This window comes from Ctenocephalides felis, unplaced genomic scaffold (assembly GCF_003426905.1).
Source record: "Ctenocephalides felis isolate EL2017-DRISC unplaced genomic scaffold, ASM342690v1 CF-g0.4_SCAFFOLD_01170, whole genome shotgun sequence".
Classification (NCBI taxonomy): Eukaryota; Metazoa; Arthropoda; class Insecta; order Siphonaptera; family Pulicidae; genus Ctenocephalides; species Ctenocephalides felis.
The window spans coordinates 7,262,423-7,284,386 of NW_020537324.1; the positions used below are offsets into that span (position 1 = coordinate 7,262,423).

The following is a 21,964-nucleotide window of genomic DNA, read 5'->3' on the forward strand; positions in this document are numbered from 1 at the left end:
TCTCAAAATATATTCGCTTACAAATTGTAGAATAGGTTTCAAACCATCGTTTAGAATGTTGAATCCAGAATGAAAACTTACAATTGTCTGTTGGTTACCTCGTATATAATCCATCCACTATAATTACTATAATTTCCTTTCATAATAACACAAAAAGCAAATTACAAGCACATAATGCTCACACCCTGATGACCTGCTAAACGCTCCGTTTTAGATAATAGCCCGCGGCGACCCATTGTTGCTTTGAAATATCATGGTTTTGTTTTCAAAATACATGTAGTTTTTTATTTGTCTCTCGAAAAAAGAGGAATTCGGCGCGCGCTTCCACTGTCTTATACGTTTGTTTTGAATCGTATATTATACTGGGTATTCAGTTTGTTTTGTTTATAGTATTTGATTTTTTTAAATAGTCGACGGCTTGTTCTTTGAACGCACGTACTGGATGTAAATTTGAGGAAAAATGAATATCGTAATTGAATTTTTTTTTAAATATTTTGTTACACATTTTTTTTATCAACCTATTCTATATGGAACATCGGATAATTTCTGGTAGTTCTTAAAATGTCTAAATCGAATGCCAATCCGGGGAGGTAGTAGAAATTTACTCAGGTTAAAAATTAAAATATATTGCAATTATATTTTAAATATAAATATAAAAGTGTAAGGCTTTATAAATTAATACAAGTCAAGATTTCATGATTTTATTTTTTTGTTTGTTTCAGGTGCTTCGTCGTAGAGATGGACAAAATGCAGAGAAAAGGTTTGTGCAAGTTTACTATGTTATGTAATATAGAAATTAGTATTTTATAAGTATTTGTATTAGTATAGGGATTAGAACTATGGAAAAAAGTTCTATATGAAATACTAGCTAATTTTAAATTATTCATGATCTAAATTTTGAAATATTTCATATTAAATCAGATAAGACTGTTTAGTACAGAAACAATAATTTCGTACCGCGCAACCCCCTTTTTTCTAAAAATTATTGCGTCTCCTTAATTTTTTTCTAACAATCTAATTTCATAAATACTCCATATTAGCCATATTGGCTATAAAATAACATAGAATTTTATGAAAAAATCAATTTTATATCAAATTTACTTTTTTGGTTTATATTGGAAAATAGTATTTTGGAAACAGCTACGCACTAATTAGTTTTTTTAACGTAATATTGCATATTAATTTGTAGTCTGATAATTTAAAACTTAAATTAGTTGAGTATTTATGAAAACAATTTGATAAAAAAAAATCAGCGTGCGCAACAATTTTTCAAGACCGGGGGCATGTGTGCGGTACGAAATCACTGCTTTAAGTACTAACTAAAAGAATACTTCTAGATAGAATATCTGCATAAAACATAAAAATTCTAATTAATATTTTCCTGGGCGAGGCCGACGTCTAATGTAAACGTCCGAAGTATTTTTATCCCACTGCGTTAGCAATAGTGTTGCTGTGCTGTTAAGCCTTCGTTATTAATGTTGTTGTTTTTGGGATTTATCGTTTTTTGAATTAACGAATCGATGCCTACATTTTTAGTAAGTTTAAATCATTGTTGTTTTGTTGTATATTCATTGGCTTGTGTTGAATCTCGCTACCATATGTGTAAAAATGCGTTTTTTATGTGGATGTTAAAAGAGTTAAAGACTATCGTTTGATAGACGGGTAATTTTCTACTCAGCGCGAGGCTGAGTTCTTCTAGTCTGAAGATATTTTGAATTTCTCGTTCATTCTAATAAACCTTGACAGTTGTTATGAGTGTTGTAAAGATTGGGTTTAATAAAACTCATATTTTATTTCAACATTAACTTCAATGTGGTATGCGATGATAGGCTTCGCAATAATCTGTTCGAACAGTTACAAACTTGCTATCGTTTATTGCATTCTGGAATCATCATTCATTAGCCTCCGGATAATTACCTAGAATATCGTTATACATCACACATAAATATATATTAATTTCTAAATTTGCATAGTAAACAATATTTCAATTATAAATGGTTAATATTAAAATATATGCTAAAGTTTGTCAATTTTTTGAGGGAACTTATACTGATTTATTATTATTGTCAGAGATTAGTCTCTGAATTCTTTAAATATAAATTACAAAAATATATAGAGTCGTTCTTAAACATTTCTATTGTCATGATGTAAATTTCTTGAAAATACCAGAATTTGGTATTTAACATTTAAATGTTTGAAAAATATATGCGAAGATATGCAATTTTTCACAAAGAAAGTCATTTTACAAATGAAATCGTACTGAGACATATTAACCCAGAGCACTGTATTGCGCGGGGTCTATTTTTTCAAAACTTCAAATAATTTTTATAATTAAACCACTCTTCACAAGCCTATAATATTTCAAACTGTTCGAATTAACCATCAAGTCTATCACCATGCAAAGTTTCATCAAAATACCAAAATAGTAAACCTGAGGTTCTCCTTGTGAATTATTTATGACATTTTTATTGTTGAAATAAAAAATTGTTAAAAATAATAATAAGAGGCATTAAAGGAGTTATAAATGATTTTGTTAATTATTTTATCTTTAATTTTGGACTGTACAATTTCGACAAAGCACTCAGTTATCTCTTCATCATGATCCAGCTCATTACAAGAAATTAACTATTTTTTGTTTAATTACCGCAATATAATGTGAACTTTGACAATCTATCATATATCTGCCATAATATTATCATATTGGCTCACCACATTTTAATCTACATAAATATTTACAATAAGACGATCATTATCCACGATCCCATCTTCTAATAACACGACTCATCTCAAGACGAGCGTCGCCTCGGATTGACAATGGGAACGCAATGTTGGGACTTGAAATTATAAACATTAGCTCTCTGGCAGAGACAGGACTAAATGCATAAATAAATAAATATACAAATATCTCTTCTGTAACATAATCAACTTAAGTTTAAGTATTTACGTGACAGAGGCGAACGTCGGGTGCTTCAAAGCATTTTTGCGATATGGTAATGTAAATGACATTGTTGCATTTAAATCAAGACTGATGGTAATGTAATGATAATTGATATGTAGGAAACGGAAATTTATTATCAAATTGATTTGAATTATCTCTTAAATAGAGATTATAGATCTCCATTATATCCGACATCAAATCAGTTACCAACTAACATCATTTATCCTCGAGCTGTTTTTCTTTCTTTTGGTAATATTTGCAAGTATGTTCTTATATTCAAACAAGTGCAAAACCAACACAATCCGAACTATGTTAATGTCCTACATAAATCAAGACGCTAATGCGAAATTCAAAAGGATTTTAAATCTATTCCCGTACTTTCCTTAATAACTGACACCGAATCTCAGCTGCTCCTGTAATTTATCGTACGGAAAGGCGATGGAGGAAATATAGCAAAACGAAAGTTCGAGCTTATGAAGATTTATAATTTACAAACTTCAAAATATCTAATTATGATTTTATATAATACAAAACACATATGTGCAAAATACATATAGACATTCTTTTTATTCAATTTTTCTTTAAATTTTATTTTAAAAGTTTCAGAATCTTCACAAGCTGCTATATCAAACTTTAGAAATTGGTTCATGACTAGTAGTTATACATTTAAACTAAAATTTCAAGGGTAAGAGATATAAAGTGGACAAGTAAACAGATGGACTGGTAAGCAAATAAATAAGTAGACAAGTAGATAGGTAAACAGGTGGACAAGCAGGCAGGTACGAAAGTTGACAAGTAGGCTGGTACAAAAGTTGACACTTCGACAAGTTGACATTTGAGCAGGTAGACACATAGACTTAACGGGATCTTACTTTAAGGCAAAATACCACTTCTTACACCTAGTTTATTTTTCCATTATTTTATTAGTTTTTCACATTCTTACTAAAAACTATTGAACAACCAATTTTGTAGCTAATAGTTTTGCAACTCACTTCACAGATCAATTATCATCTTTTTTGTGAACGCTTTTACTCTATTTCCATACAAAATTTCGTAAACTTATGGTAAAGCTAAATCTCTATCTTGCCCAGTTTGCTCCTACTGATATTAAACTTTTTTCTAAAAGTCTTCAATCAATGTATGTATTACAAAACGATTTATTGCATCTAAATTGCCATTTTTGCCATCATGAAAATAATTTATAAATAAGATCTTTTTTTACATTACCATGTACTTTCGTACTTGCAATATCGTTTAATATATTATTGAGTAATAGCTATAAAATTAGTTTCGTATACTTCTAATAGAGTCATTTACATCATCATTAAAATATGAATATAAATTAAAATCGACATGTTTATAGCATACTAATATTTACTAATAACAGTTTATGTGCAGCACTATTTGAGAAAAAAGCGAAGACGTGTGTAATGTATATTATAAATCAAAATGACTTAAAAAGCAAAGCAAAGATTTGCCAATAAGGATGAAATTCTTATGCTTATATTATAATAACAAGAGTGCTCGAGAAGTACAGACGCCGCGCCAAAGACAATTTACGACTTTATAATTGCGAGGATGACTCAAACTGTATATCAGTGATATTACATACACGATTACTCTGAATTGAATATTTTGGCGCCTCCAGATAAAATTCTGCGGTGCCGAAATACTTCAGTTAACGAAAAATTAACGAAAGATTTATAACTTAAAAGCATTTTGGAGATATAATTTTTGCCTTAAAAGCTTTATAAATTTTCTTGCCGGTCGACGGTAAAAGGTAATAATTTATTGAGGCTCTTTGGGTAAAGTACAGTTTTAAGAAGTGCTTAATTACTTTTAAATAAATTTATTATTATAATCCGTTGGTTTTGGATAATAATAACAATAAGTAGCTGTGTGCTCAAAGGCAGGACCAAGTCGGGAGAGCACCACAATCCAATGATTCCCCCATCTCTTTACCTGGTTAATTTTAACTAAATCCAGATTTTTCTGTTATATATTACTGACGTAGATTTACTTATCAGAATAGAGAAATTGATATTAGAGTAAATATTTAGAATATAAAAATACTATTTTCATCTCATTACCAGCATTATAAATAATCATTGATTTAAAATATACTTTTTTAATTTGTTTCTCTATTTTTTTAATTTTTTACTAGAAATGTTTTAATATAATTTAAATAAATACCAAAAAAGTAAAACTTGATTTTATAAAAAAAAATTCTAAACTGACAAAATTAAACTTTACCATCTCTACGTTCCAGCGCATAGTATAAAAGTATACGAAACCTACAGGTTTATTTATGTGCGAAAATTGTAAGTGCAAATACGCCTACATATGATTCACACAATATGAATCCAATAAGAAGTATAAAATTTCGAACAGGTTATTTATAGGGCCAGCAGTCAGAGGTTTTGAAACGTCTCACAATAATCGTTCCGCACAGAGGGAAACGGTAAAGTTCATAAGCTAAACGAAAATCGTTTAAAGTTTAAGGAACACTCTGCTAGTTTATGGAATATTGGTATTCAATGTAAGCGATTTATATGATTTTAAATCATTCTTATGTATGCGAGTTGCCGATATTATACATGAATAATTTATGGTTCAGGATAAAAAGAATAAATGGATAAGCAGCATGTTTGAAAAATTACTTGAGTATAAATTGACTTTAATGAGGCTCTCTATAAATTCCAGCAGCGTATTTTTGTAATTGCGGGATGTTTTATATTTATTGTATTCTAATGATAAGTTATATGTACAATAAATAAGCAAGTCAATTATATCTAACAATAACTATAAATATTTATTTTATATAAGCAATATATAAATGCAATTATCCGCATCTATTCCATGCAAGTGAAAACAACTTTCTTGATTTATATTTTTATAATAATTTTAGTATCAATTTAATTATCTTAACTATTACTCTGTCAGCATAAATCTCAATCATTTCGACCTAGAATTTGATGTTACTTGAATTATAGTGATTGCCTTGTTCTAATGACCTATGAACAATGATACTATGATCTTAATTCAATATTATTTGTATTATCACGCAATAAAGATAATGTTATAGATTATATATAATATTATAATTTAACTGTACTATAAGATAATTTTACAAAATTATATAATCGCAAAAATAAATTATAATCACAAAATTTATACTAAGTACTCGATATTTCATTCATTTCTTCACAATGAACTTTATCATTATTCTTTCTATTGCCAATTATTATCGTTTTCATTATTTAGAGTTATTTCAAGTATTCCGATCCTATCACAAGACAAACTATCCCGTATGCAAGCCAATAAAATTACCTACTAAAATTGAGAATTATCTAATTCTAGAGCCTCCCACTATGAAGTAACGCCTAACAAAGACTTTCGTGAGGACAAGAGGCAAGAGATAAGGAAATTTAACTTGGTATTATTTATAATGAGTCCAACATATCTAGACAAAAGACTTAGTCTGACATGCGTATATGCATTTCCTTAGCTTTTTAAAAAGAAAAAAACCTACTGTTCTACTTCATATAGGCAAATTCAAATATTTTGGATTCCAATGTGATACTGTAATCTTAATTTAATAATGCTCGATAATGATAATGGGTAATTTTGTAGATCTTTTATATACAAATAACAATTGTTTGGTATTTGGAGTTTTGGCATATAGGGCAGAAATTTAGGGCTTGTTTTTATCTTGCAAGATCAGTTTTGCTCTTGACCAAACTAGGCCAGCCGGACACTGATTCCAACCGATATACAAGAAATAACCATTGGCAAAACTAATGGTAAACGTTTTTAAAACCGTTTTCTCGCGCCGACCATCATCCATCCCAAAGACCATTTACCAAAGTTAAACACATACATCGCGTGCACGCTAACGACCCGCGGAAAACGCACGATTTCGGAGAGTGCTAACCTGATAATTTCGTGTCAGTTATTTAAACAACAACCCAAAAAGACTACATCTCGAATGCATCGAAAAAATAAAAAAAATCGTAACAAAACTAAATTTCTGTTCCTTTTTTTCTTCTCAACACCTTACTCACAATTCAGTCACGCACGAGTTTTATAACAAATGCGTTATAAAGATGTTATATGATAATGTTGCAGAGTATAAATTCGTTCTAAAGTTAATGCTGCTATTTTTCAAAAGTTTCGAACACGGGTTATCTTGTTATGTTGCTCTCGGGAGAGGAAAAGAGTTAGTAAACGATTTTAAACTACTCTATTGCAGATGAACAGTTTTGTGTTGTACGGGAGTTAAGTAATTATAGTACAAACAGATGATAATCAGCTAGATTGAGCCTTTTTGAGAAAGTACTTGCAATATTTGATTTGTGTCATATTTCTGACGGAATATTTGATAATTTTAGTAGTCTTTTATATATACCAGGAGAGGGTTATATAAGGAAACGTATTTATCCTACAGAGGCCATAGTATGTTCAACGTCTTGAGGAATCTACGAGTTTGTTAGAATATTACATCCGGCTGTGACATGTGACGTGCTGTCGACTTGGATATTGCATCACTTCTCAAATATATATATATATATATATATATATATATATATATATTTCAATGTATGTGCCTCAATCCTTCCACACAATTCCGTCTTATTGTTAGCGAATGACTTGAGAAATAAGTTCACAGTAATTGTTTCGCTGTTTCGCCTTTGACGTGTTCTTATAGCAACCCTTATGGTATATATGTATATATATATATATATATATATATATATATATGTATATATATATAATTGCATGTATACGAGGTCTGTTCAAAAAGTACCCGGAATTTTCGTTTTTTCAAAAAAATATTTATTTATTCGTCTACATTAATGTGGTCCCCTTCAAAGTAGTCCCCCCCAGATATAATACACTTATGCCAGCGTTTTTTCCAATTTTCGAAGCACCCTTGATATTCACTTTTTGATATGTCCTTGAGCACTCTCAGCGATTTTCTTCAATCGAGGAAAACCGCCGTCCTTTCATGGGTCTCTTCAACTTTGGGAATAGGAAAAAGTCACACGGAGCCATATCTGGTGAATTTTTGCACTTTGCAACACTTTATTTCATTTTTTACGCAAAATTTAATACAAATTCTTTGACTTTTCAATTCTTCCATTGTAAAAATCGCCGAGCTCAGAAAAACACGTCGAACCTTAGCGACTACCACAGACAAAGTAAACAGTGAATATAGCTGAAAATTTCATCATACTTTAGGGGCATGTATACCAACACAATAAAAAAAAATTTTGACAATCAGACACTCCAGACCCGCGAAATTTAATTATTAGTAATTCCGGGTACTTTTTGAACACACCTCGTATATGTATTTTCAGCTTCTTGCAAAAAAATGTTTCAATCGAGAATAAGTTTTCACATCATTTGCTCTTGCTTATTTAGAATAAGTTTTTTCAACTAATTCAGTAATCCAATTTAATATTTTAAACTGGATTTTCTACATATATTTTTAACACGAATCAGAACTTGATGAACCATATGAGCTACGTTGTTGACTTTTTATACAACGTGACTTTATTGATTACAAATCAAATTGTTGCCCTATTTTCAGCAATCTATTGGTATGTATTTTCGATTAAAAACGGATGTCACTGCTGCTTGATATCAGGCATCTCGAAAGAGGTATCTAACCTGCAACTTCTAATTCAAAGCCCATACCTCTTGGTCCATCTTGGTGGCTCTATTGATAACAACTCAAATGGTTGTCCTATTTTCAACTATATCTGACCTGTACTCAACTATATCTAACAATGCTATAGAAGAATTATTTTCACTTAAAAACATGTTAGAAACTATATATCCGATGTCACTGCTGCTTGACATCAGGTATCTCGAGATGGGTATCTAACCTGGATCTGGTTCGAAGTCCATATCTCTAAACAATAAGCGTCGGGGTAGTCTGTCTTGGCAATTTTTTTTATTCACTACTATATTTACAACCTTCCAGTTAAGGACATTTAGTAAATTTGTTGATTTCCAATTATCAGCCATAATAGGGTCATTGTATATTGTATATGTTGGAAAAAATAGAAAATAAAAAAAAATGAAAATAAATACGACTTAGATAATATTTGAAACAAACTTAATTCTCATAAGTTTCCTTTATCGTAATGAATTTTTGGCCACATTTCAAGCTAGAATATCCATTTTCTTCTTCTAGAACAAATTAATATTTTAATAAAACCGGAACGATGCTCAAGACGTTATATGTAAAACATTTTGTCTTTAAACTTATACAAAGTTCTCGAATTAAAACTTGTCGGCTGCTTCTTGCTCATGATATATTGCTCAGTATACACTTCTACTCGTAAACTTATAAAATCGTAAATTGTAAACTAATTATACACATACCCTGACTTAATATATACGTATAATGCATATGCGATGGCCGTAAAATTAATAATTAAAATTATGATTAATGTAGATGCTCGACATTTTTATGGATCATAAATTTGATTGTGTAAATATTATTGACATTTGAATGCTTCTTTGGGATGTATTAATCATTGGAAAAAGACTGCTCTTCCTGAGCAGTTGGTGATTAAAAAAATTATTTATAGTAATAATTTATTACTGGATTTTTAGTAATTAACTCCTTACACCACAAAGGTATATAAATAATACAAATCGTGTACAATTTCCATATGTCGATTATATTTAATTCAATCTTACAGTTCCGATAATAATACAAATATACACGAAACCAAACTTAACATTTCTCTCGACGTTGATAAAAACACCGCTACGCCCGCATTTAATATTTATCATTGATTTATTGGTTATTTAAGAGATCACGCCCCCGGGATTCGAAATTCTATTGATAAAAAACATGTGAACACGTTTTAATCATTAATTTTATGGGTTTTCATAAATACCAACAACTATTATAAGGGTTACATTGATTTGTTTGATGCTATGGAATTTTATTAAAATACTCTCTATATGAGGGTTTGGAGTATATTATTGGTGTATGAATATTGGTTTTTAACAAATTTATTTACTTAACTAATTATTGAATCAATTGGTATCTCGTTGTAATGTAAATAAACGGGTAATGGATGGCGAGGCACTAATTTTAATGATAGTAGCATTTTCAGACATATAGAGATATACACTGATATTCAGAAATTAATTGAAATTTGAAACAACTTGCATTCTTAAAAAGTTGATAGGTAAAACCTTGAAACTATGCAAAATTCTCCAATGTCCAAAATATTTATAACGTATATTTATCTCATATTTCATACAAATACTGAAGTTGGTTAGTTTATAGAAATCTTCTATCCCAGTATCTTGTGTCATATAAATTCTAAACTGTTATATAAGTACCAAAGCAGGAAAAACGATATAAATCTCTCTTCTATGCATACACTATTATGGATGATACCTCATCCATCTTGAAATCGTTTTGTGAGAGTATTTTCATCGGATAACTAACACTAAACCCTCTAAATCCTGTTTCCACAGTGACGTAGATTGGAAATGTTTTTCGGGGACGAGTTTGACGTCGGTGTGAATCATTTCCGTCCACTTCCGATACCACCTTGTACCACTTCGATTCCCTTTCGACCAGATATGGATGTTATAGTATTTATAACACATTGGGACCAGGGTCGAACTGATTATCACATATTTACATACTTAACTTACATTTTTCTCTACGATTTTCCAGCAATATCCAACCGTACCAAAAAAAACCTTTTTACAGAGAAATTGCCATCAAGTCATATGCAAAATAACAATTTGAATTGATATTCATTTCAACTAACTTTTTGATAATTCTTGGTATATTTTGTTATTTTTTTAGCGACACTGCCGCATAACAGACCAATGTTATGGCAATGCTAGGTTATGAAGAACCTTTCATACAAAATCATTTTAAATATTGACAAAAACCATGTGGTTGCTGTCAGGCGTTTTTCTCAGGTTGTCAAATAGAAAACCTAAACTAGAAACTGCAAAAATGTCAAAAATACGATCTTATAAAGCAGGGTCTTTCTGACCCAGCTTCATAACATACAAGTAACGTTGCAGTTTATATATAAAACGCCTGAATTCACAGCAAATACATGATATTTTGACAGTATTCAGTATAATTCTGTAGCATAATGCATGCAAGTTGGAGCGTAACATGGCCTTGCCATAACATTGGTCTGTTGTGCGGCAAAATAGGCCCATTAAAATATACAATATAACTTATCAAAAATTCGAGACAATTAGACAAAAATCTTAATTTCTAAAAAAATATTGCTTCTATAAAAATCCCAAACGCAAGGTGGAATTCCGGGTTTTCCCTCATGGCCCAATTCATGGCGTATGGTGACCTTACTTCCTACCCTTTTTATATCTAGTTGTCTTCAAATTCATATCCTACTTCAGCCCTGTCTGTTTGCTTTTCTGGGCCCCATTCCTTCAACCAGAGAGGTATGTTGACAGCACGTCACTGCTTCTTGTGATTGATGTGACGTTAATGCATCATCCGTGAATGCGGTTCGAGCAGTGCTGTTTGCGATTCAATATTCAACACATTTAATTGACTAATACCTTCACTTCAGGTGTTAAATAAACCGTGCAATTTCTAAATATATAAAAGATTCGGGAATAAGAAAAGGTCGAGATTTGTCAGGGGTTACACACATTATTTAATGGAATTAAGAAGGTGTACATATGGGGGTGGAAAAATATTTGTGCTTCACTGGTATGAAGTAGAGTATATTCTAAAAAGATGTTATGTAGTATGTTGTCAGTTAAAATGATATTTGAATATAATATAGGTTTTATAACTGGAAGTATATCATATGTACACTTATTCTTGCATTCATTCACCTACAAATAATCACACATATTTGCAACTTATATTTACTCATTTATACAGAAAATGAACTTTCTTTATTATTGGCTTTGTAAATTAGTACTTCGTAATTTTTCTTCATTTTTTATTGTATATTTTTTTTTTTTTTAAGTTCATGTACTTTATTTGAATCTAGATTAATTTATTTTTATATGCTGTACTCGACCAGGATTCGATCCGAGTACTTGCAATGGATTAACATATTATGGACTGAATTCTACTAATCCGGTATACATGAATAACTGTATCATAAAATATTATATTAATTTATTTACGATACATAGGTTTTTGTTTATTTGATCTCTAAAACCGCTGGTTCTGCTTTTCCAGAAATTTAATCAATTAATACAAGTACTGTGTTTTTTGAATCATTCACGTCGGACTCTCCGTTCTCTCAAAATTTTAATTGTTTTTTTGATACCTTTTGCCCTATATTTTTAAAACGGCTGTCAATAAAAATTAGCCCATCTCCCGATGAATAGGAATCGAATGCTTTTTGAATCATGCAAATTGGTTAATCTGTGTCTCTTGAACTTGTCGTTCAAATTTTGTTTCCGCACATACATACATTTATAATTGTCACGCACACAATAACGTCAACTTCTTAAGGTATGCTAATTTTTTTTTGTGATTTCTATAACTTACCCTTAAGTTATTTAAGGAAAGTTAAAAATCAATAAATGTTACACTTATAATTGCTAATCCAAGAAATTGATTTTAGAAATGGACTTGCAAATGTATGTCTGTGTATATATACAATGTATGTTTGTCTAATATGAAGTGTACTTTCCACGAATGTCATGGAAATGTAAAATATTGTACCCCAAGCGACGTTATGAATATTAATGGAGATTTAAAATTCATACCGAATTTGTAGTGAGTTTATATATACACACGGGCCAATCTTGATACACCAGGCACTAATGTATTCGCAAAATATACGATATCACGAGGTATTATTTATAATATTCAATTAGCAGTTAATGGATTTATGGTATCAATTGATTTCTATATTCATTGCCAATATTTTGGTGATTGATACGATAAATGTGCAAAATAATTAAGCTTAATGGAAACACACGAAATATTCTATTTTCATTTGATGCTGCTGTCCACATAGATACTGATAATTGCATCGACTGTGCAAATATGTCTGAAATTATGCATATAATTGATGAATACATAAAGTGCTTTTGAACTTGTTAATCGATATATTTTTAGAACTTTAGTATGCATAATCTGACTACAATTGATGGCAGAATAATAGTCAAATGAATAAACATTAATTTATGCAGTTCAAATTTTGACGCATTAAATAATTTATATAATTCAGACTTCCACATCTTTTATATCTGCGCTATGTAAATTTTTGTCCGTACTTAGAATGTTTTTATCGAATGCCGATCCGGTGACTTGGGCGCCCGGGTATGATGTACTTCTTGCATATGTCCAAAATATATTTAAATACCTTACACAACATGTTCCAATATATTTGTTTCAAATCATAATATTTACTTTACACTAATCAAAGAGACCGTCAGTAAAAATAAATTCTGTTTATGTTCCCTCGCCATCAAAGTACTAGTCTGCATAGTACTAAAAAAACTAACAAAGCATATTAGACTTACGCAAACGCTCCTCGAATTTTTATTCCAAAAGTACCTTTAATTCTGCGAATAGGCACGTCTGTTCCATTTTTTGAACAAGTTATAAAACCAACAACCGATATTAAAAATAAAATCTTGAGAAAGTTGTACGCGCTGGGAACTGAGCTTATAAAAAGATTTCTAACTTTTTAATCAGCTCGTTAAGATGCTAAAAGAAGCAAGGAAAACGAATAACGATGTATGTTAAGGAAACTTTGTGAAAATATTAAATTTATAATTAAGAAAGGCTGATAAGTTATAAACTAAATATTATATAATCATTTTAGTGTCCACTATTCTGAAATTAATTAATTAACATAGCATTCACGTTATGAGTATATCTCCAAATATGTGATTTTTATGTATTTCTATAAAACTACATTTTATGAGCTCGTAAACTAGCATATTATTAATGAATGAATATGTGCCCTTATCATTATCTTTTTATGTTTCAATAAAAATATCACTAGGTGCTGTTTTTTATAAGTTATACTTTATTGCTCCCGCACCAATTACGAATGCATATGAACGGAATTAAAATCACATATAATCTGACCTTTTCAATCAACCTCTGTTTTAATAAATTCTTGCTCGTACTAAATAGAGTGGTATTAAAGAATGTACTCGTACTGAGATGTCTTAATATGAATTTATGCATTGATAAGTGGCCAGAGATACCCAAAATATAAAATAATTCTGTATGTGGTTTCTAAAGTACCTGTGAAATCTTTTTTATATGACTATTACATTGAAAACTGTTAACTGCTAAAATAAGTCCAATTACATCATATGGTTTTTGAAGCAAAGATTGATTATCTGTAACTACAAAGACATCTTTCCATTTCAAATAAACGCCATTACTTATTAGATCAAGTGCACTGTCTCGGCTTTAGTAATCAAAATCACATTTCTTCTGATTTGTACTAGAGCAATTTTATACGTTTGAACTCATTACGTTCTAGGGTCAGAGCCACCATTTATTGGAGCGCCGAGTGAAATACTTTTTTAACTCACTAATTTATATTATTACTGTGTCAATAAAATCATTGGAAAAGTTTATGCCTTATTAAGAGATAATTTAGGTTTTTTATTGGGATTACTTAATATTATGATAACAGATATATGATGAGCAAAGTTGTCACCAAATGTAGATGTCAATCATCGTAAATTATTTCAAGACTTTTATAAACTTAAATTTTGTTGAATTGTTTCATATTAAAAAAATATTAATAATGAATTAGTAACTCATAAAAAATTAGACCAACCATCACTCACAACATGCCTAAACAGATCAACCAAAATTGGCATGTATCAACTTTTGCACCCATTCAGTATATAGCAATTTTTTACAGCGTCTAATATAATATTGGACCAACTATCAATGACCAAATGCCTAAACAAGATCAACCAAAATTAGCATAAGTCCATTTTTGCATCCATCCAGCCTATCGCGATTGTTTACAATATCTAATATAATGTTGGACCAACCATCACTGACCAAATACCTGAACGAGATCAACCAAAAGTGGCATGTGTCAATTTTTGCATCCACCCAGTATATCGCGCTTATTTACTGTATCTAATTCAACATTACACCAAATATCAATGACCAAAAGCCTAAACGAGATCAACCTAAATTGTCATGTGACCATTTCCAATTTTTGCATCCATCCCATAAGCCGTTTAACAACTTTAACTCGATCGATTGACGGCTTGTATAATGCAATGTTTCATCCTGTATTGACTGTTGCGTACACACGCCAGTCATCTGGTATGTAGATGTACGCAACATATACGCATAATCCAAGTGGCAATATGAATTCAGTCATGATTGATATTATAATTGACCCGTGGCTTTATGATACTTGACTGTCGAGTGGGATTCCAATTGGGTCGCCACTCGATAATTCAGGATTATTGAATTCGGCGATACTCCCGAGTAGCATGCATCGATTGGTTAATGTCAGTGATGGGAATATGGTAATAGAAGTTTGTAATGTATATCGTCGTTGGGTAATATGATAGTAATAGAAATTTCAAGGGCTTTAAAAGTAAATAACAAAAAAATTAACTATTAGGTTCGTAATTAAGCAAGTGCCGATTCGCTAAAAAAGAATTATTTTCACTTTATTCTGAAATACATTGTCCTCTTTGATCATCGACATCGGGACCAAAGTTGACAAAGTAATACTTAATTTACAGTAGATTGATTCTTACCTCTTCTCCTTTGAAATCTCTATACGGCACCCATTTTCCAAGCCTTGGTCTCCAGTATTGCAGAACATAAGCTTCTGCATATTCTTGACCCTGACCATTTCCAAAACGACCCTGAGTTTCGGTGGCAGTTATCACATGTACAGTATGCAAGTCTATCTCGAGCCATTCCCGAGGTTCACTTGTAATTTGGTTTTTGGGACACCAGGCACCCCCATGAGACTCCGTGCGAATTCTGAAAAAAAAATACATACTAAATTTAGAAATCAGAATCCTGGCAAAATTTATACTGTAGAACAACCGCGGAAGTTACTGTTTTATACAAAGTTGCACATCATTTTTCTTTTTCAAAGCGCGATAAGCGCATTTTCACAGTCGTACGTTTGTGTACATTTATGAACGTAAACGTGAACCCGGTATTCACAATACAAAAATCCATTCCGGGAATAAATAACATTGTGAATAATTTCGCTGTATGTTGGTCCGTACCGAACGAAAACATTTCAACGCTTGGTTATTGTGGAGGCGTGCGGTGGGGTATTGATTTAGTATTCCGACTCGACGCCCATTAATATTTATTCTGTTTTAAACGTATTGTTTAAAGCTTTTAAAACGAAAACATAATATTCCGGTGACCCAGAGGGCTTTTTGTTGTGTGTTGCACGCTGTATATATAGTTGTAAAATAAGAGCTGTGAAAAGGATTATTAACGGACGAACGGTGGTGTATTGTAAACACACTTGTTTATAGTAACAGCGGAGTTAGGAATTGCTCTATTTACACTTCTGTTTGCATATGGTTTGTGTTGCACTATTTCAGACTTTCTGTCGACTATCGTAGAACCAACAAGCCTCTAGAAAACAGTTGTACAAGACTATCAGGACATAATTTCACGCCAAACAATCTCAAAATCCTGCCATTTTTTCTTAATGATCTTCCACTAAGTCCATTATGAAGGTATGATTTATCCCCTGACCTCGTAACGAATCTTAATCACGATGAAGGCACCCAGCAGTTTGCAGTTATTCATTCAAAAGTCAATCTCGTGCAAAAACGGTGCACGTCGTTCTTCTGCAAATTACAACTGCAAACATATTTCTAACAAGACATTATGTACACAAACTCAGTGTGCTTGTAACACGTAACGATAATTCCTGAAGATGGCATTTACGAGCCCGTGTCTTGTCTAATACAACGTTCAGGTAGTATTTAGCACAGAAATAAAATGAGATGAATAAAGGTACCGTATAAATATATAACGAGAAAGACCTGAGGCCTACAGCACTTAGTGCAAATTTATTACCAGCGATGTTTAATGTGCAAGTGCGCCTTGAATCCGTCTCATAGTCTCATATGCGTTTGCGGTAAGTTTTACTGGGAAGTCTTAGCTCGACAAAGATTGACATAGATTCAAAGGATGTTTGATGACAGAAATTCCAACATCGTTCCGGGTGCAGATTAATTAACCGACGTAGAGACAGTTTTGTTGCTTGTGAGGCTGTATGTTAAAGCATATTTTGACTTTGCTGGAATAATAGCTGTTTAAATACACCGAGAGTTTGCGGTAAATACCTCTTCAAAGAAGGAAAAGAGATACATGGGAAAATATGAAAGACATAACACCTTAATATAAAAGATTTATGTAATAATCAATGATTAGTTTGCTCCAGATTTCTGAGTCAAGTGATAGAGTTCAAAATTATCTTTTTGGCGAAGAAAAGCAGGGTGGATCTGCATGCTTTAGCAATTTAGTCATAAAATATTAATGACCACGCCAGAATAAGAGCTTTTTTTGAAATAAGACCAAGTAGGAGCCTGCAATTTAACTAATATGAATGCATTACAAACAAATAGAAATATTATGCTAAAGGAAGAACTAACAAAATTTTTGGATGGTGATGCTTTAAATCTCAAACCCTTGATCTTGATTGTTTTTATATGTTGAGCAGCTTCAGCTTCAGCTATTTTTGTTCTATTTATCAATTAATTCCTAGATTAGAAAATTTCAATCCCAACTTATATTTCCATTATACTTGACCCAATTTTCTACTGGACGACATTTTCCCTGACGTGATAGAGCACTTCAAAAGGTTATCCCGCTCGGAGTTATCGAGCTTATTATATTCTGAAGATTATTGATATCATCGACATCAACCTTTTACGACATACAGTTATTGTCAAAAGAAGATTCTTTATACTTCAGAGGCTCTGATAAAAAATACACAACGTATATGATATTATACAGATTTGTGGCAATAATTTTTTATGACTCATGATATTTTATGAATATTGTGTTGTATTTTGATACACATGTATAAAATTGGAAGCCAGAAAAATGATAGATGAGGATACAAACATATTTGGATAAAATTGGTTTCAAGGGTTTTTAGTCAAAATATACAGGTAATTGTTACGAAGAAAAAAAAAAATTAACTAATGCACAACTTTCTTCTAAGCTTTTTTATAAAGGTTTTGTATGGCTTTTTCATTCTTGAAATCGTGTAAAGATATAATATATCCCAGTCCCTCGTTGCATTTTTTTCTTTTCATATCGTTATGTAATCAAAAGTGGCGCCAAGAAGGCTCGTGTCAAAACATTTCCGGTTTTATGCGACACATGACACTTGACTTCCTATAAGTTCGTATGAAGGCAAAACCGCGCCAAGGATATATTATACGAACTGGGAAATATATGGATGGCGTATTATAGTAAAGTAACACACAGAGTGTATTAAAGGAATATTTCTAGGGAAATTACTAAATGGCCTTATTTGTAATAATCTTAATTATTTTAATATATTCTATAGTGGCGTAGAGTTGGGGTTTGTTAATTTCAAAAAGCCAAGGGAAAGTTGCTGTCCACAAATCAGCAAAAGACAAGGAGTGTCTTTGGTATAAAATATTTTATATATCACATGTACATGTACAGATATACGATTGTGTAGGTATTAACATGTAAATATAATATGTTCATTTACTTGAATAGGCTTTCGTATTAACATGTTATGTACGGCGTAGCCATAACATAAACGAAGACAGCTGTGTTGAATAATAGCTAGGTTTCCGATGCAATGAGCAATAAATGCAGAGTTTGCTACGAGGCAATACCGTATTTCAATTTTACAACTCTGTTAACATTGACTATTTAATTTCAAAACCCTTGCACTTGTGCCGTTTTCAGTGCGAAAATAATGCGTACATGCTCATTTATTGCTACTCTTGATTTATTGAAGTATTATTCTGATTTATAACTGAATACCGTATTTCTGGAATAAGTAGACGAAAGAAAATCAGCATGGATGGTAATGGACATATGAACTTTAATCTAAATAACCATTATACACCAAACACCAAATATTGGTCGTCCAATAACTATCACACTAAACTTTACTACCAAATACTTGCTGATGCTCCATATAGGTGCAGATATTCATCATAACAGATCAGACAATGCTAAGTCGACTTAACTCTTAAAAAACATTATCATGTGTATTTATTACATTTATCTCGCAAATCTGCGACCTCGTTTTGCATCCGAGGAATCTCTAAATTGCTCATTGTCCAATCAAGACACATGTAATCCTGTGATACGGTCTTAATAATAATCCGATCATCTAAATTCATTAACGATACAAAAAGTCCGCCTACTAATACTTTTCAATGTATCCAGTTACCCTCAAAGACGACACGTTAATCCTCCGGTCGGCTTATGAGATCGTCTTATTCTTTTATTTCAATGAAGCATGTCGCTACTAAAACTTAGAATCAATATACTTTGACATCTGTAACCCACAAATCCGTTTTCGAATAAAATCGTACACGGGATGGAAATAAAAACAAGGTAAGCCGATAAAATAATGATGGGGAAGGTGGCCTGAACTGGGGAAAAAAACAAATTGGCTACCGAAATTTACAGTTTGGAAATTGACGAATGTGATTAGGTATTGATGTCATTTAGAATGACGATATTTTGATATTCAACTATTATGGAGGGCTCGCCTGTATGGTTAGAACTACGGGATTTCAATCATCACATAGATCCCAAATCCTACTGTTTAGGGTAGCTATCTATAAAACCGACGTAGTAAGTTAAGTCAAATTATTACAACAAAAACGAATAGTTACTCTTAAGTTGATGACGGTTCAAATATGTTAAAAAAAAACTGAGATAGTTCAAAAACCATGGTATATTTAGACAACAGTGATTCTCAAATTGGTCCACATGGGTACGCATAAAAGAGGGGCTACAGGATCTGTGCATTTACTTCAGTATTTAAGTGTTTTTTATCCAAGTTGTCCTCCCCTGTCACAAGTCATCAAATCTGATATACCTAAAAACCGAATCTTATTGGAACGTCAAATCAGTATTTACGAGTGACATCGAGGCCCCCGAATTCAATACGTACACCTACTGCTGCCACCACACACTACCGCGATTATAAAAACTCCGTTTATTATACGCCGAATAAAAAAAACGAAAATAAAAACGGCTTTTCTTCATAAAATACGTACTTAACGCCAAGAAGTGTACTCAGCCTGTTCATTCGCCTCTATAGCACACAGTTTTTTATTAATATATAATATATGAGTCTTTCACTTATTTAATGTCGCGGTATAAATACGTTTTACCGTCAGAGCTGAAAAGTAAGTGAAGGAGATGCTTGTATCTTTTAATAGCTTACGGATTTGAATAAGTTATTATGGAATTTTCTCGAAAATAATTTTTATTTTATATGTGCGCTTTTTATTTCTGATGAATAAGCTTATTTTTATTGCGTTCACGTTTTGTGCTTTGTATAAAAAGGACCATTTTATAAAGTAACATTTACAGATACAGGTATTTAATTTAACATATTACAAATTTTTAATTTAAAAATCAATTTACATTTTAGACTTCAGTTAAATTATTTTAAAAGCATTGACTTGATGGTCAGGTTTCAATTTTGAGATTCGTCATCTCTCCCAATTCGTCATCTTTTAGAATTAAATTTTTTGACTATTTTTAATTTTTACTTATCATCTCAAAACAATAATCAGTAATTTGTAAAAGTATGCTAAAAATTGTATTTGCTTTTTTTTTTCCAAATTCGGCCTTTCAAAATTCGCAGAAAATTCGTGCCTTGATTGTTATCCCGTCTTAGGTTACATAAAATCTAATAAAAACGTAGTATATTACCTTTTTGGGTGTATCAGAGGTTTGACATTTGCCAATAATAAAATTTGCATGATTATGATTAAATGACCATTACATAGATGTTTTTTTCCTCCTCATTTAGCTATCTCAGTGCGTAATCTCATACACCATGTCATTATTACCCTTATTACCATACATATCACTAAGTAAAATTGCTGTTTCCAATTTCACAAATTTATTATTACGCAAATGTGTGTATATCCGATAAGGCTTGAATAAGTGGTCAGGTCACGAATTAACAGTTCCGTGCAAAAAAATATTAGTCGTTATATACTCTCCGTAACGCCATTAATGATTTCGTCGAAGATATTGGATCACAGCCCGTAATAACCTCCTTTTTTAATATAAACGTGGTAGAAAAAAGCACGCGATAACGATTGCTGGAGAAACCTTATATAATATTGTAACTTGATTCGGAATAATAAAAAGTGAAAAGCAGGAGTAAAATATATTTTGATAACTCGTATAATAATGAATTTACTATGGTGTATTTACTAATGTTATGGGAAGGCTATATTATGTAGAACTTCTCATACTAAATCGTTCTAAATATTGTCAACAGCCATGTGGTTGCCTATGCAGTCATGCGTTTTTTTCAGATTTTCGGATAGAAAACCTAACCTAGAAACCGCACAAATGACAAAAAACAATCTTAGATAACAGGGTCTTTCTGACCCAGCTTCATAACATACAAGTGACGTTGCAGTTTATGTGTGAAACGCCTGAATGCACAGCACATACATGACATTTCGACAGTATTTAGTGAAATTGGGTAGCATAATGCATGCAAGTTGAAGAGTAACATGGCCTTGCCTTCTCCTCAGGTCATTCTATTGTATAAACATGTGCCAAATATTATAAAAATTATAAAATATTAGGTAATTTGTCGTTACTACTGGTTTTAGAGGTTTTGCGTTCCCCAATTTAAATAATTAGTGTGAAAATAAATATTGATGGTACTTGATGTTTACGTGGCTTCTATTTTCTTGGGTTATTTATCAATTGCTGTTACCTTACCATTATCCAATTTATAACCAGGTTATCTAATTCTACAATTTCCTGAAAAAGATATCGTTATC

At 31.5% G+C, this 21,964-nt stretch overlaps 1 protein-coding gene across 1 annotated transcript in view; it reads right to left on the bottom strand.

Annotated features, from left to right (window-relative positions):
* Positions 1 to 21,964, bottom strand: part of LOC113366107 (epithelial discoidin domain-containing receptor 1-like) — a 166,174-nt gene that overhangs the window by 117,644 nt on the left and 26,566 nt on the right. Inside the window, 1 exon segment of the mRNA XM_026607659.1 lies at positions 15,695 to 15,926. Within this exon segment, the coding sequence (XP_026463444.1) occupies positions 15,695 to 15,926 (232 nt within the window).